Source organism: Pithys albifrons, chromosome 21 (assembly GCF_047495875.1).
Source record: "Pithys albifrons albifrons isolate INPA30051 chromosome 21, PitAlb_v1, whole genome shotgun sequence".
Taxonomy (NCBI): domain Eukaryota; kingdom Metazoa; phylum Chordata; class Aves; order Passeriformes; family Thamnophilidae; genus Pithys; species Pithys albifrons.
The window spans coordinates 4,583,244-4,597,927 of record NC_092478.1 but is presented as its reverse complement, the minus strand read 5'-3'; the positions used below and the strand labels follow the sequence as shown (position 1 = coordinate 4,597,927).

The 14,684-nt window shown below is 52.5% G+C and overlaps 1 protein-coding gene across 1 annotated transcript; it reads left to right on the top strand.

Annotated features, from left to right (window-relative positions):
* The first annotated feature begins 2,877 nt into the window (after window positions 1-2,877).
* On the top strand, window positions 2,878-14,684 carry P2RX1 (purinergic receptor P2X 1). The gene is made up of 13 exons (XM_071574967.1): window positions 2,878-3,309; window positions 6,869-7,016; window positions 7,529-7,600; window positions 8,047-8,116; window positions 8,652-8,748; window positions 8,996-9,076; window positions 10,274-10,415; window positions 11,157-11,287; window positions 11,923-12,013; window positions 12,643-12,708; window positions 13,229-13,321; window positions 13,817-13,864; window positions 14,165-14,684. Exons 1-12 carry the CDS (start codon window positions 2,882-2,884, stop codon window positions 13,859-13,861), a joined length of 1,464 nt encoding a protein of 487 aa, XP_071431068.1. The 5' UTR covers window positions 2,878-2,881; the 3' UTR covers window positions 13,862-13,864; window positions 14,165-14,684.

The window sequence follows — 14,684 nt, the reverse complement described above, 5'->3', positions numbered from 1 at the left end:
CCCTCGGCATCTGACCCAGCTGGAGATGCTGGGTGAGGCCAAGCCTGGTGTTGGGGACCAGTCAATGACAGCTGACCCAGGAGAGCATTTGGGCAATCTGGTCTTGGGGCTTTGCATCCCCAGACACAAGCACAGGGGACTTAGGGCCTCATTTGCTGTTGCTGCTTCCATATCCCCCTCTTGTGGGCTGTGAAGCTTGATGGGCTCATTTTCCTTGTCCTTCCCTGGATTTAGAATCAGAGAATCACCTGGTTTCTGTGGAGAGGGACCTTAAAGACCAGCTAGTTCCATCCCCCTGCCATGGACAGGGACACCCTCCACTAGACCAGGCTGCTCAAAGCTGCTCAGGTCAAGCCCAGCTCAGCACTGGGCCCAGGGAAAACCCATCCTCAGTGCCCAGGACCTGCTGCAGCCAAGCTCAAGCTGACTCAGCTCCAGCAGCATCTGCAGTCTTTGCACCTCATCACTCCAGGCAGAGCACTCCTGGGGCCTCTCAGCTCTGCTTGGAAATGACCAAGAGATACAAAAGTTAGTCAGAGGAAATGGCTGTGGGTGCATTGACGGCATCATCCGAGTTTGTGTCTGTGGGAACCCAAGATAAAACAAGCCCTGAGGTCCCTGCTGCATGTGAGTGTCAGTGTGGTGGGTCACGGGACCCCCGTGAGCTGCACCTTACAATGGAGGCTGATCAAAACCCTGTTTTTATTTTTCATTTAGGTGTTACATGAACAGAAAACAAGCCATTAACTGACACCAGGCCAGCCCAGTGCCTGCACCACAACCGAAGGCATCCCAGCCATGTGATCTCAGCATCTCTGGGCTGGTGACTGCCCTGTCTGGGCAGGTAATTTAACAAGAGAACAGCCTGAACAGGGCACTGCTCCTCAGTAACCACCTGGCAGAGGCAGGGAGGTGTGGCAGCTGCCACACCAGCCACCTGGCACCACCATGGCATCATTGCAGGGCCACACAGATGAGCAATGCCAGCCCAAACCTACTCAATCCCTTGTTATAAAGTCATTTAAAGAGTGGCAATCCCAGGGATGGTGTGGGCGTGGGAGAGGTGCCAGTGATGGTGACAAGTGAGCCCATGAGGGTTTAGGCTATAGGGTTCTTTCAAACATTTGGGTGCTGTGGCCAAGGGCGTGTCCATGCTGGGTGTTGATATCAGCCCAGGAGGAGACCCAGGCCCTGTGGGTGCTCCTGTGATGGGGTCCCATCGCTCTGGACACATCCCCAGGGTCTGTCCCCACTCTCCAACTGCAACATGGCTGTCAGGGGTTATAAAATGGGAGATGCACAATATCTCCCAATGGAAAGTATTTTAGCTAAATCCATGCTATAACCATTTTATTGACTCCAAGTACCAGCGAGGAGGTTAGAAGTGGCTCTTTTACAAGTCATTTTGCTGTTAAATTTAGCTGTCCTATTTTCATTATCCCCATGGCTTTGGCAAGGGTGAGCAGCCTTCCCTAAAAGGCCTCGTTTCATACAGTAAGTTATTTGCTTCTCTCCTGACAGATATCTAAGCTTATAAGGTTTGTCTGCTCCACTCAATAGCAGTATCAGCCTTCAATCTTGTATGATTAGCATCAGCATTTCGTGTTTGCTTTTGGCTCCCTGTCTGACAGCTTTCCATGCTGCTGAGGACTGGGGCGTTGGGATCGCATCACGTCACTTGCAACGTGGGATCATCTGATTTTGATTCCCATCCTTCATGGTATGCCCAAAAGATTTGGATAACTGGTTCAGCTGCTTTTTTCCCAATTTTCCCTACTGGCCAGCAAAGATAATTGATTTGTTCCACTCATTTTACAGTTGTCAGGTCTGCAATATATTGAGTTGAAAGGTTAACGTGACAGCAAGAGATGGGCAATTGAACTTGAGAGGTGGTGATGCTAAACGAAATGCTCCAGAAAGGAAAGATTTACCCAAGCAGGTTAAGCATTTCCATATTTCCAAAACCATTTCCTCCTGCAGGGAGGGCTCTTGTCTCAGGCTTGGTGGCTGTGAAGAGCCAGCAACTCCTTCGAGGTCTCGGGAGGCAGCAGATGAACTGGGGCCCATGGGATGGAGCCTTGTCTTTGCAGGGAGTGCTGAATTGGCTGGGCCCTGGAATTTTGGGGGGAAACACCCTCTGTTTCTCCCAAAACAACCCTTCTCAGCCTCAGTGTTGCTCTCCCCAGCAAAGAGTTCATGTCTATTGGGCTGTGCCCTGGAGCTGCCAGGTGGGATGTAATGGGGATACAGGGTCCTCCATCCACAGCCTCTGTGGTTTCCTTCTTCCCTCCCTCCCTAAAGCTTCCCACTGCAGTGATGTTGGCCCCCAAATTTCAGTCTGGTACATCCAAATCCAGTAGCTTTCCCAGTGATATTTGCTTAAAGTGGTGCCTGCACCACCCTGCTGAGCATCTCCCACGGTGACCCTGGCTCACCCGGCCCCGCTCAGGCCAGACCCTTCAGGAAATGCTGGGAATGCTGAAAATGCTTCCAAATGCACCCAGCCCAGCCCAGTGCAAGTGCTGGGAACCAGCCAAGCCCCAGCTGTTCAGCCTTGCCATGGGAGTGGGCCGAGCCAGGCACTCGTCTGCCCCCATGGATCGGCTCCGAATTGCTGGGCTGGAGTTTCTCCCTCCTCTTTCCCAAAACTTTTTCTGGGGCAGCCTTTGGGGACACACTAATGGGAGACCCAGAACCTGAGGCAGAAAAGATGATATCCCAATCCCACTTCTTAAGTCCTCTCCTAGGGCTTCCACCATCCTACTGTTGCCCCCAGGGATGCTTTGTGGTCCCTGCTCGTGCCAAGCTGTGCCCTCTGTCCCCAGGGAAGGCTCCTGTCTGGGAGAGGGTGCACACCCTGCAGGCAGACAGCTTCATCCTGATGGCACGTGGGCTCGGGAGAGGGGTGGCCCTGCACCCTCCCTCACCCTGTCCCACCCCCGGACCATGTAGGGCACCCGCTGCTCCCAGCCCAGAGCTTATAGGAAGAGGAAGCCCCATCCCTGCGCAGAGGAGGAACCCCGCGAGCCCAGATGCGCCGATAACTCACACTCTGCTTTGGGTGTTTTCTCTGCACTCTGCAAACAGAGGAGCTGCTGGGCCGGCGCTGGGCACAGCCGGCACGGCAAACAGCGGCACTGCCCAGGCGCTGTGGCACAGCCCTGGCGCAGCCATGGGGCAGAAGTGCATGGACAGGGTGTCCTCCTTCCTCTTTGAGTATGACACCCCTCGGATGGTGCTGGTGAGGAACAAGAAGGTGGGACTGACGTTCCGGCTGATCCAGCTCATCGTCCTGGCGTACATCATCGGGTAAGGTTCCATCCCTAAAATTAATGCTTTGCCACTGGGTTAAAAAGCAACGGAGATGAAGGGGCTCCTATATCCCTGATATCCCAGTGCATGGGGGTTATTGCTGGTGCATCCCATCCCTTTGGCCGTGGCTGCTCCTGTGCAGCCCATTGTCCCACCGTGGCTCTTTCAGCAGGTCGCTTGGTGCCCATGTCCTGCCCAGAAGCTGCTGTGTGTGCAGGCTGGAGGCTCATCCCTGCCCAGCCCTGCTCCGTGCCGGGGCCCCGTCTGCTCGCTGAGCCACATCCAAATCCTGCTCGAGCTGCTGGATGGTGGCCTGAGAATCTGTTGTTATTTTTATTTTCATTTATATTAAATAAGAGGCATCTGGGGCCAGCGCAGTGATTTGTGAGACTCAAGCGGCTCGAGACAGGGCCATAAATCTCCCTGTCCACCCGCCCCGACGCTGGGGCCGAGACGGAGCCTGGCTTCAAATTCCTGGTCTGCTTTGCCTCTGGGAGGGAGCTCCAAGAGCAGCCACAGTGCAAGGACAACTGGTTAAAAAAGGCAGCGAGTGGAGCAGGCGGGATCAGAGCCGGGTGAGGATGTGTATCCTCAGGTGGCCTGGGGCTGCTGCTGCTGCCACAGGAATTCGGTCCCTGTACCCTCAGTGTGGGATGATGCACCATGGTATGGGATGTGATGGTTGATAAGGCTTTGCTGTGGCCCCGTGGCTGCTGTGGGCTCAGCCCTGGAGAAAGACCAGAACCCTTTAATCAGGAGAGCCCCATAGCAGGAGGTTTGATGGGAGAGGGGGTGTCTGGCCATGAACTGGAAAATCTGGGTATTTTTGGGGTGCAGGGTGTCTCATACAGCAGAGGAAAGGCAGTGGCTCTCCGGGCTCACTGCAAGCAAGTTGCTGTGGGGAGCAGAGATGCCCATCCCTACTTTTAGCACATTCCCTGGGAAGGCGGAAAACCTTCCCGGGGGTCATCGTGGGACCCAGACATCACTCCCACCCTGCTCATCAGCACTTTGGCTCCCAAAGGTAATCCTCATCCCAAACTGCAGCCCAGCCAAGGTCTCAAGGCTGCCCTGTTGCAAAGGGGTTTGCACTGGCCCAGACTGGTGTTACTGGTAGCAGTGTTGTCTCTCCCAAGGACTGAGCCCGTGAAGTCCCAGGGCTCCAGGAACCATGGCTGGAGGCAGCTGCTCCTGCACAGACAGTTGCTCAGAGCAGGACTTCCCACGGAAACGTGGCTTAAGCAACCAACTAAACTGAGACAGCTGGGGCAGAGGGGAGGAGGTTGGCATAAAGTTGCTGTAATTCCAAAGTTTTTCCTGGTTTGGTGGGGTTGGGCACCTCTAGCAATGGGCTGCCTGTGAGTGCACCTGCCCACAGCCCTGCCAGCCACTGGCATCCCCTTGTTGCCCACAGTGCTGCCCTCAGACCCCTGCCCACAGCACTTCCCCCAGCACTGAGCCACAATGCCTGATTTTCTCTCCTTTGAAAGCCAATTTGACAGCCAAATATGTATTTATTTACCATTGTCCCAGCTTTGGTTCCCTCTTGGCAACAGACACAGGATGCTCACGGGAATGGATGCCAATGCATGGCTGTGCTGGACAGACATGGGCAGTGCCATCAGGGCACAGATGTGAGGCCAACCCCACTAAAAGACCCCGTGTCACCCATGGGGAGCAGCTGTACTTTCCTCTGATAGCAGATATGAGGGTATCACTGCCGGCCAGGCAATGCCGGGCGCTTTCTGGGTTTCATTTCCTGAAGCCTCACATGTGAGGAGCTCTGGGCTGAGCCCCAGGATGGGGCTGGTGAGGGAAGAGGGCTTGGTGATCCTGCCACATGGAGGAGTGACACCAGGGGACTTTTACCACCTGGGCAGGGCTTGCTACAGCATTTACAGCATCATAGGAAAACAATGTTTTGTTTGCTGTGACCAGGGCTTTGGAGCACTGTTGGGGCCACATCCTGCCATGCCATGTGTCCAGGAGGGTGCCCAGCCCTGGGTAGTCACCTCTGCCAGGGAGGGATGAGGTGACAGAAGCAGAGGCTGTGCTGGAGGCAAATTTAGGGAAACATTCCACCATGGTGCTGCCCAGCTGACAGACTCTTGCAGCCCTGAGGGCACTGAGGAAGATGCCCAGTGTAACCAGTGTAACCCAGTATGGTCTTCTGCCTTGGAGGAGGATGCTGGAGCTGGGGGTGCCAGCAGGGGTGGCAGCAGTGCTGAATTTGTCCTCCCATCCCCATGCCCTTGCCAACTGTCGCGGAATGCTGATGGAGCTGCAAGCCAAAAGCTCTGTCTCCAAGAGGTCCCCATAAGGTCCAGGGTGCATAGGAAAAGCCTTCAGGCAGTGCCTGGGGTTCTCCCATTTTCCTCCCTGCCCATCAGCCAGGTGCCAGAGGACTGGTTGACATGCCAGGCTGGTGTCATGGGCCATCCACTGGCAAGATGCTGCCTGTGTCATGGCCAGCGGGACTGATGCCCACGGCAGTGGGGACAAAATCCAGATCTCTCCTTTTTTAGTGCCGGGAATGCTGCCGGGAGCACTCCCCGGAATGGTTGCTCGCCGTGTTTATAGTGTCCCTGACTCAGAGTTAATCCAGCGGCAGCTTGTTTATGCTGTAGGTTAAATAGTGTCAGGAGCCTGTCCTGATGGCTGCGTGATGGGCTGGGAAAGGCTGGGAGAGCCCCGTTCCGGCCGCAGCAGTGGCCCTGACCCTGCTCCTGCAGCCCTTGAGCACGCAGGGCCATGGTCCACATTCCCTTTGCTGCATGAGGAACGGTGACCCTGGATGGGAGCCACGTTCACACGCAGCTCTGCGCTGGCCTTGCAGGCACTGGTTTTTGGAGAGAGCCTACACAGTGGATCAGGAGGAAAGTTTCATCAGGGTGAGATGTTGGATGGAGTTGGGAGGTCAATCAAGGAGTTGTTGATGGTTTTTAGGAGGGGGTGATGTTTTTGGAAGTTGGGTGCCATTAATTTTTGAGTGTGTGATTGCAAGGATGATGAGGGTGGACAGAGCAAAGGATGCTAGATATGTTTTGATTAGTCCAGTGTGGAGGGTGGTGGAGGTTTTGGCTACTTTGAGTTGCAGGGTTGCTAATCCTTCAGGGCCTTTTTTTTTTTATATCAAGATAGGTTGATTAAGTGGGAGGAAATTTTTGTCCATTACTTAGAAGTTGAGTAGAGTTGAGATGGTGTGTTAAAGGGTTGAAATATCCAAGGGTTGATGAGAAGTTTAGAAGGGGCTTTTGTTTGGTGGGTCACTGAGCCCAGCAAGCTGCAAACTCGCCTTAGGCTTTAATCCCAAATGGGTGATGGTCATCCTGCTCCACCTGCCCTCACACAAAATGCGTCCCAGTCCCCAAAACACATCATCCCAGTGTGAAGGTCAAGGTCTGCAGCTACCACATGCCTCAGGCAAAGGGTGGGAAAGTTCAGCAACATATCCCTCACCCATCTGGAGCAAATGAGCCCCACCAGGTGTTGGGAATTGGGCTCCTGTGGAGAAGTGCTGGTGGCCATGCTAATCCCTGCACCTTTCCCTCTCCAGGTGGGTGTTCCTCTACGAGAAGGGCTACCAGTCTCAGGACAGCATTGTCAGCTCAGTGTCAGTGAAGCTGAAAGGGCTGACTCTGACCAATGAGAGTGTCCTGGGCCCTCACATCTGGGATGTGGTGGATTATGTTTTCCCACCACAGGTAAGGAGGCAGGGTGAGTGGCTTGAAAGGGTTGTTTTTGTCCCAGTGGCTGCTTTTCCCCATGTCCTGGAGAGCAGTTGGGTCCTCAGTGTAGGCTTTCCATGGGGCTACCCATGAGATGGGGTCCCTGTGGTGGAAAGCAGGTTGCTCCTGCCACAAACTTCTGCCCATATATCACCCCTGGGGAGAATTCAGTGCTTGGGACCCACCATGGTGGATGGGACATATTTGAGGCTGCCCCATAAAAGACCAAGGTTCCTCCACACCAGCATCTCAGGCTGCAAAGAGGGTCCTCCACTGTCCCTGGGGCTGGTGGCCCTGCAGGTCTCCAGGACCACCACCAGCCTTCTGAGCTGCAGCAGAGGAGGGTGGAGGACCTAAAGTTAGGGAGAAAGGTTCCATCTGCCTGGATGTGTCCTGGTCATTTGGGTGCTCTACACATTGCCCCAGGGACAGGCTCCTCACAGAGGAGACACGGGCTGCCTGTGAGCTTGTTGGCTGTGTCTCCACAGGGGGACAACTCATTCGTGGTGATGACCAACTTCATTGTCACCCCTGGACAGAAACAAGGAACGTGCCCAGAGGTAAACACACCAGCTTCCTTCAGTGGGCTCATTTTCTGTAATTCAGGGTGGTCATGATGGTGGCACTGGGGCAGGACTTTTCCTGACATTGGGAGGTTTAGTAAAAGCTTGAGCCTGGCCCCATATTATCATTGCTGACTCATGTGAGCTGCATGAAGGCTTTTATTCTGCTGAAAAACAGGCAGCATCCATTTAAATTTTCTTCCCTTTGAGATGATCAAGAAGACTTGAGACTTAAATAAAAGCATCTGCCTGGAGTTGAAAAAACAAATTCCCCCCCGTGTTTAATCTGAACATCCTCGGTTGGGAAGCAGTGCATGGACAAGGCTCTGGCTGCAGCTAAGCAGCATGTCGCTCAAGGAAGGCACTGCCTGGTGAGGCAGAGGGGGCAGAGGGACCAGAGCTGCAGGGTGGGATGCTGAGAGGTGGCTGCTTTCTCCAAACAGCTGCCGGATGCTGGGCTCTGCACGCGGGACAGTGACTGCACCAAGGGGAAATACAGCCGGCAGGGACAAGGTACGGCACAGCCCCGAGGCGCCGGCACCGGGGTTTGTGGGGAGACACCGAGAAAAGCTGTGTGGGTGGGGTGTCCTGCAGGGCGACCTCATGGCTGGGGTGTCTGGTGGAGGGACCTGCTTTGGACCAACAGCTGACAGGGTTTGGGAAAAGCCTTTGACATGCTGGGTGAATGTCCTGCCTGGGCTGGTCCTGCTTTTCTCTTTTGAAAGATACCTGAGCTGCAAAAAGCTCTGGCAACAAACAGTTAATCCAGACTAAACCACTTCCCTCAAATTGCTGTCCTTTAACTGCTTGGCATTTTCTGACGTGTTTTAGCAAGAAAAAGGCCCAGCTGCTCCCCTGTACAGCAGTGCAAGAGAAACCACTGCCCTGAGAGGCCACAATTTTTACAAAGGTGTACCAAAGCCCTGAGCATTTAGTTCCTTGGATGCCTGTGGCAGAGCTGTAGCCCCAACCAGATCCCATGCATCTCAGCATGAGGCTGGGATTTCACAGCATCCAGGAGTATGAGCAGCCTCTCTCTCCCACACAGGGCTCATGACAGGCAAGTGTGTGTCCTTCAACAGCTCAGTAAAGACCTGTGAGATCTTTGGCTGGTGCCCCGTTGAAGTTGATTACCATGTTCCCAGGTAAGGAATGCTGTTGTTGCCCTCTTTCTCATTCCAGCAGCACCAGCAGCACTTGGTGTGGGGCAGAGCAAGCATGAGTTTTGTGGTAGGAGGCCAGGACAGCCTGGGTGATGAAAGACCAGAAAGGGAAGGGATGAGATCACCATTTTTCTGGGTCTGCTTGTCCCAGTTCGGATGAATCTGTACCAAATGGGGCTTTCCCTATAGCCTGGAGTGATTGGCACATGTCAACACTTGTGTTTTTCAGCCCTGCCCTGTTGTCAGAAGCGGAGAGGTTCACCTTGTTCATCAAGAACAGCATCACCTTCCCCAGGTTCAAGGTGTCCAGGTAAGGGGAGCTTTAGGGGGATGGCTTCTGGTTTGTTCTTCCAGCTGTGCCCCCTCAGGGGAAACCATGTGTGTGGCTGGATGCCTGATATAAAGGATGTTGTCCCTCATCAGTGAGCCCAGGACTATCCTACCTGCTGCACTGATCCCCAGATTAGCTCATAGGAACCGATACATTTCCCTCCCAAATCTGTCCCACCTCACCTGTGGTTACAGGAAAGAAGGTTCCTGGAGTTAACATCTCAGTTACCCTCAAATGATGCACATGAAAATGCAGTTTCTCTGCTTCTTCATTTTCCTCCTCTCTTTTCCTCCTTAAAGAAAACATTAAATTAACTACATGGCACAGTGGGGGATGAGCAGCCAGGACAAGCTTGGTGCCAAAAATGAGCAAAGGTCCCTCTTAACAACACAGTTCTCATCTGTTTTCTGCAATGGGTTGTGTGGTCAGCCCTTTCCAGGCAGTGCAGGGAACAGTGCTGCTGCTGAAGGGGCACTGGTAAGAGGATTTGTGATGGCACTGATTGTATATCTGGTTTGGAATAAATTAACAGAAGCTATTTGTGCTGAAGACAGCGGATTCCTCTCTCTGAGCCAATTGTGTCCCTGTGCTGTAGCCAAGGTTAAATGTCCTGGGAGTCAGCACACTTGGAAGAGTCTGGGGCTGAGCTCACGCTGCACCCCGAGAGGTGGCTGGGAGAGGAGATCCCCCACCAGCAGCAAGGAGGGATGCCCTGAGTGAGGGCAGGCTGGAGGAACCGGCTGCTTTGGCAGAGGCTGTGCCAGACCTGGCTGAGTAATGGGGAAACTTCCTGCCTTTGATCACTCCTGACAAGGAATGTGGTTGAGCAAGACACAAGTCTTACATAACCATCTGGGGCTGGGAGGTTCACAGAAAGGCTATTTTTAGGCAAAAGAGCAGAGCACGGTGGAAGGCAAGAGTTTGCCCTTTCCTTCTCACCCTTCAAAGAGGAGATAGCAAACGAGCTAAATGTAAAAGCTGTGGGATAAAATCACTGTCCATGAGCTGTCCCTAAGGAGAACTGTCGGTGCATGGAGCATTTCCTGGCAGAGCCCATGCACAAGCTGGTGTGGGAATGGTAGAGGATTATTGGTTGGACAAGGGACCTCCAGAGGTCCATTCCCACCTGAATTATTGGATTATTCATATTCTTTCTCATTTTCTTTTCATTCATAGGCGCAACTTGGTTGAGAGTGTTACCAAACAGTACCTGAAGAAATGCACCTTTAACAAAGTCACTGATTCCTTATGTCCTGTGTTTGAACTGGGATACATAGTGAAGGAATCGGGTCAGAATTTTACCCTCCTGGCTGTTAAGGTACTTAAATTTCAAAGGATGTTACTTGCTGAAGTGGGGAGGGGGACACTGACAGAGCAATCATGCCCAGCTGTTCCAGATGATTTTCTGGTTTCTCAAGAACTCAGAAGTGTCAGAATTAGCTGTTAAAGATTATGAATCTCCTTGGACATGGCCTAATATTTATGAATTTCTTGGAAACTCTTGACAAGATTTGACCTGCTGGCAGTAAGTCCAGGGTTCAGTTTGATTTAATTTGTGCAATAAATAACTAGAGCTGTGTGGCAAATCCCATCCGATTGAGCTCGGAAATCCCAGTTGAATGGTCAAATATCGGTCATCGCACAGTGCAAGCTGCAGCCTCTCCCCAGGCTCCAAAATGCAGCTTTGTCCAGCATTTCTCAGGCTGGTGGGCAACAGTGTCTGTGATTTCTGTGCTGCAGAGCCTTACAATAGCTTTGCCAGGCATTGAATAAAATCAGACTTGCATATATAAATATATACTGGAACGTGCATGCACACAGAGCAGCTGTGGCTGCCCCATCCCTGGAAGTTTTCAAATCTAGTTGTGTATCCACCATTCAGGTGCAGGGCACAAAGCCACGACTGTCCAGGAGGGCTGAGGCAGTGGCAGGATCAATGTACCTGGAGAGCCAGGACACCTCACAGCATTGAGACAGGACATGTCTGAGGAGGGAAAGCATTTTTCTGTGTGGGTTAGGTCCAAGGAGGGCAATGCCTTGACTCCCCTCTCTGCTGCAGGGTGGAGTGGTGGGCATCACCATAGACTGGAACTGCGACCTCGACTGGCCTGTGCGGTACTGCAAACCCATTTACCAGTTCCATGGTCTCTACAATGATGACAGCAACGTTTCACCAGGCTTTAACTTCAGGTAAGGAAACACCTGTTCATTCTCCAGGAGTAATTCAGGGGTGACAGCTTCCAGGTTCCCACAGCAGTCAGGAGATGGAGAAAGACCAGGGACTGTTCTCCAAAATACTCTCTCCTTTTGCAGTGCCAGATGGCAGTGCTCTTTTCAACACAGCATGAGAAAAGTGATAATGCACCCCTTGGCCTCAAAATAACCCTGTTTCCTTTCCCTGTACATCTCCTCCTCCTTACAGACTCTCCTACTCAGCTGAGCTCTTGGGAAGCCCCCTGAAAGCCTGGAGATGGTGCAGGGTCATCTCCCATGTCCCCACACTTAGAAACACTCTCTAAGCTCTGCTCTGTGTGACACTGTCACTAATGCTGCACCAGTATCTGCTGTCACGCAGCACTTGGGGACATCAGGTCAAACAGCACAGGCAGGAGCTGGAACCCAACTTGCAGATGGGGAAACTGAGGCAGAGAGAGAAGAGATGCCAACAGCCCAGGTCCTCCAGGGGGTTTAAGGAGAAGGTCAGGAGCAGGTCTGTGAGAGCACATTCCCAGAGCTTTGTCACACCAAGATGCTGATGCTGTTGGGTTGCAGGGGGCTGCCAGGCACCCTGGCAGGCCATTAACACTCAGCATCCAATTGGACAGATATGCCAAGTACTACAAAGAAGATGGGATGGAAAAAAGGACCCTCTACAAGGTGTTTGGGATCAGGTTCGACATTTTGGTGAATGGCAAGGTAAGGGTGGCCAAGCACCACAACACCAGTGTCACATCCTTGGGGAGGTACCAGATCTGTAACACAGCACTGGGGTCCTGTGGGGCCAGCAAAAGCAGCGTGAGGGGGTTTCCCACTCACAGGAACCCTTGGGAAGTACTGAGAAAGGGAACATAAAAGGGGAAGCCTGTTTTACAGGTCACATCTATCAGCTATAGTTTGGTCAGTGGTTTTGTCCAAAAAAAAAATCATGATAGTGGGGAAAGGGGAAACTGTGAGAAGTCAACAAGTTTTACTGATATTTCCAAAAGTTGGACATTTGTATTTTTCTATTTTGTCTCTTTCTTCCCAGTGGGAGAGAAGGTTTTTCTCATTGTGTTCCCACTGGGAACATGTAAGGAGCACTTTTAGTTTTTTTTAATTAAAAATACAGGAAGCAAAGTAACTTTATTTTATTTCAGCCTAAAAATCAATCTACAATATTTTTCTGTTTGACCAGCTCCTGCCCAGCTCCTGTTTCTCTCTGTGCTGTGGTTGTGGTTTGGGTTGCTGCAAGGCACTTTTGCTGAGCCCCGCCTACAGCTACAGCACCTTTTCCAGCCCCCCAGGCTGTCTGTGACTTATCTCCTATTTTCTCTGACTTTATCCAGGCAGGCAAATTTGACATCATCCCAACCATGACCACAATTGGCTCTGGAATTGGTATTTTTGGAGTGGTAAGTTCAGATATTTCCAACCTCTATATGGAGACTCTCAAATTATTCTTCTAGCCTATGACATCCGTGGGAAGTGTCCCTGAGCTGCAGTGAAATACTGGATCCTGCTCAGAGAATCAGAGGATGGGCAAAAGTGGGGAAGGTGGTGCTCTCCTGCCTCACTAGCTCAGGAAAATAGATTCCTGCTGGCCACTGGCTGATGAGGGGATGGCTGGCTCTCCCAGCAGGGCCATGTCTTGGGATCCTGATAGTTAGAACTGGTATTGAGGGAATTTTAGAGGTGATGGGGCAGTATTTAGTGCAGGACAGAAAACCAGCATCCTATTTGTTTATGGTCTTTAAAGACGTGGGCGTGACCCAAAAGGTGCGTGCTCTGCACTTACCCAAAGTGGACTGCCAAGTTGTGGATTGAAGCAGAAGTGACCCCAAATTGTGGGGTGAACTGGGACAAAGTGGAAGTACACAACAGTCCATGTGAGCTTGGAGGGCAGCTCCAACCCTAACTGTGCTTTGATTTAAGGCCTCTGTCCTCTGTGACCTGCTCCTGCTGCATTTTCTCCAAGGACGGGACTACTACAAGCAGAAGAAATTCAAATACGCAGAACAGGGGCCTGTAAGTAACAGAGTCCCTGCCCTGCGGAGGCGCTGGCGGGGGTGTGTGTGTGGGGGTGTGCATGAGTAATGATGCTCCAACACAAACATCCATGCTGAGGAGCAACCAGGCGCCTTCCTGAGCCCTTGGGACTGTCGGAGACTGGGATCCATGAATCTCCTCTCCAGAATTACTGAGATCTTGTGTGACTCACTCTTAACAGCTTTATGCCCTCCCTTTAACCCCAGATATTCTGCATTGCTTTAAGGGAAGCAGGGGCAGACCAATGCTTTAGCAGATTGGAAAATGTCCCCTTTCTGCTCTCTGAGAACATCTCCATGACCATGGAATGTTTTATGGTCTTTCATAGGACAGAGAAACAGCTCCTCTCAAATTCTTCTGAAAATATGCTTATACACTGGGGGTTAGAAGTGGCTGCCCAACCACATTTTCCCCTGGCATTGGAAAGGAGCAGGTCTATAAAAGAATCCTTGTTTTTTCTCATTTAATTCCCAGTCGAAGCCACATAAGAAGGAAAAGGAGACGGACAACGCTCAGTGAGAGGTGAGTGGTGTTTCCCCAGCCTTGCTGGCATAGGGCTGGCAGGGGTGAAGGCTGTCGGTCTCAGGGCTATGCCAAGGCCCACAGGAAGGCAGGAGGGCTATAAGGAAAGCATGGGGGAGATCTGAGCTGAGGACAGCAACATCAAACATGGGGGCAGCATTTCCCAGCATAAACAATTGCATGGGGCAGCACTGGGTGTGGGGTGTGGGACTGACATGGCATTTTTGATGGCATCATTGCTTGAAGGGGGGCAGCAGGGGGCAAGGCACCAGAAATCACTGTGCACCTCTCTCTTGGCAGAATCCACAGTGACCGACAAACCTGCACCCTCTTCCTCCTCCTCCTCTCCTAAAACACAGTCACCATCCCCCGTCACCACCCTGTGCCAGTCCCAAGAGCAGCAGGAGCAGCATCCAACACCCATGGGAACGTGGTGCCCTGCAGCCAGGGCAGGGGCCGGCTGGCTCGGTGCCCAGCCTCTGGTGGGACACAGTGGTGCTGTGGGTGGGCAAACTAAGGCACCAGCAGGGCCCTCTGCCAGCCCTGCTGCAGGGCACTGGGGTTTGCTGCCACTGCAGACCCTTCCAAAGGGCTCCCACAGCACCCTGCGGGGCCGTGCCAAGGTACTTCCCACCTGAAGCCCCTGGGGAGAGCACCACTGCCTCTCCCTCTCCAGTGGCGCCCTTGGACAGCTTCAAATTGAGGAGGAGGGGAGGGAAGGAGAGCTGGCAGGAACCATGCCTATTCCCTCAGCATGGGAGAAAAATGGTTATTCTGTAAGGATGTATTTTATTAAAAAAAAATAAACCTTTAGTTTTGC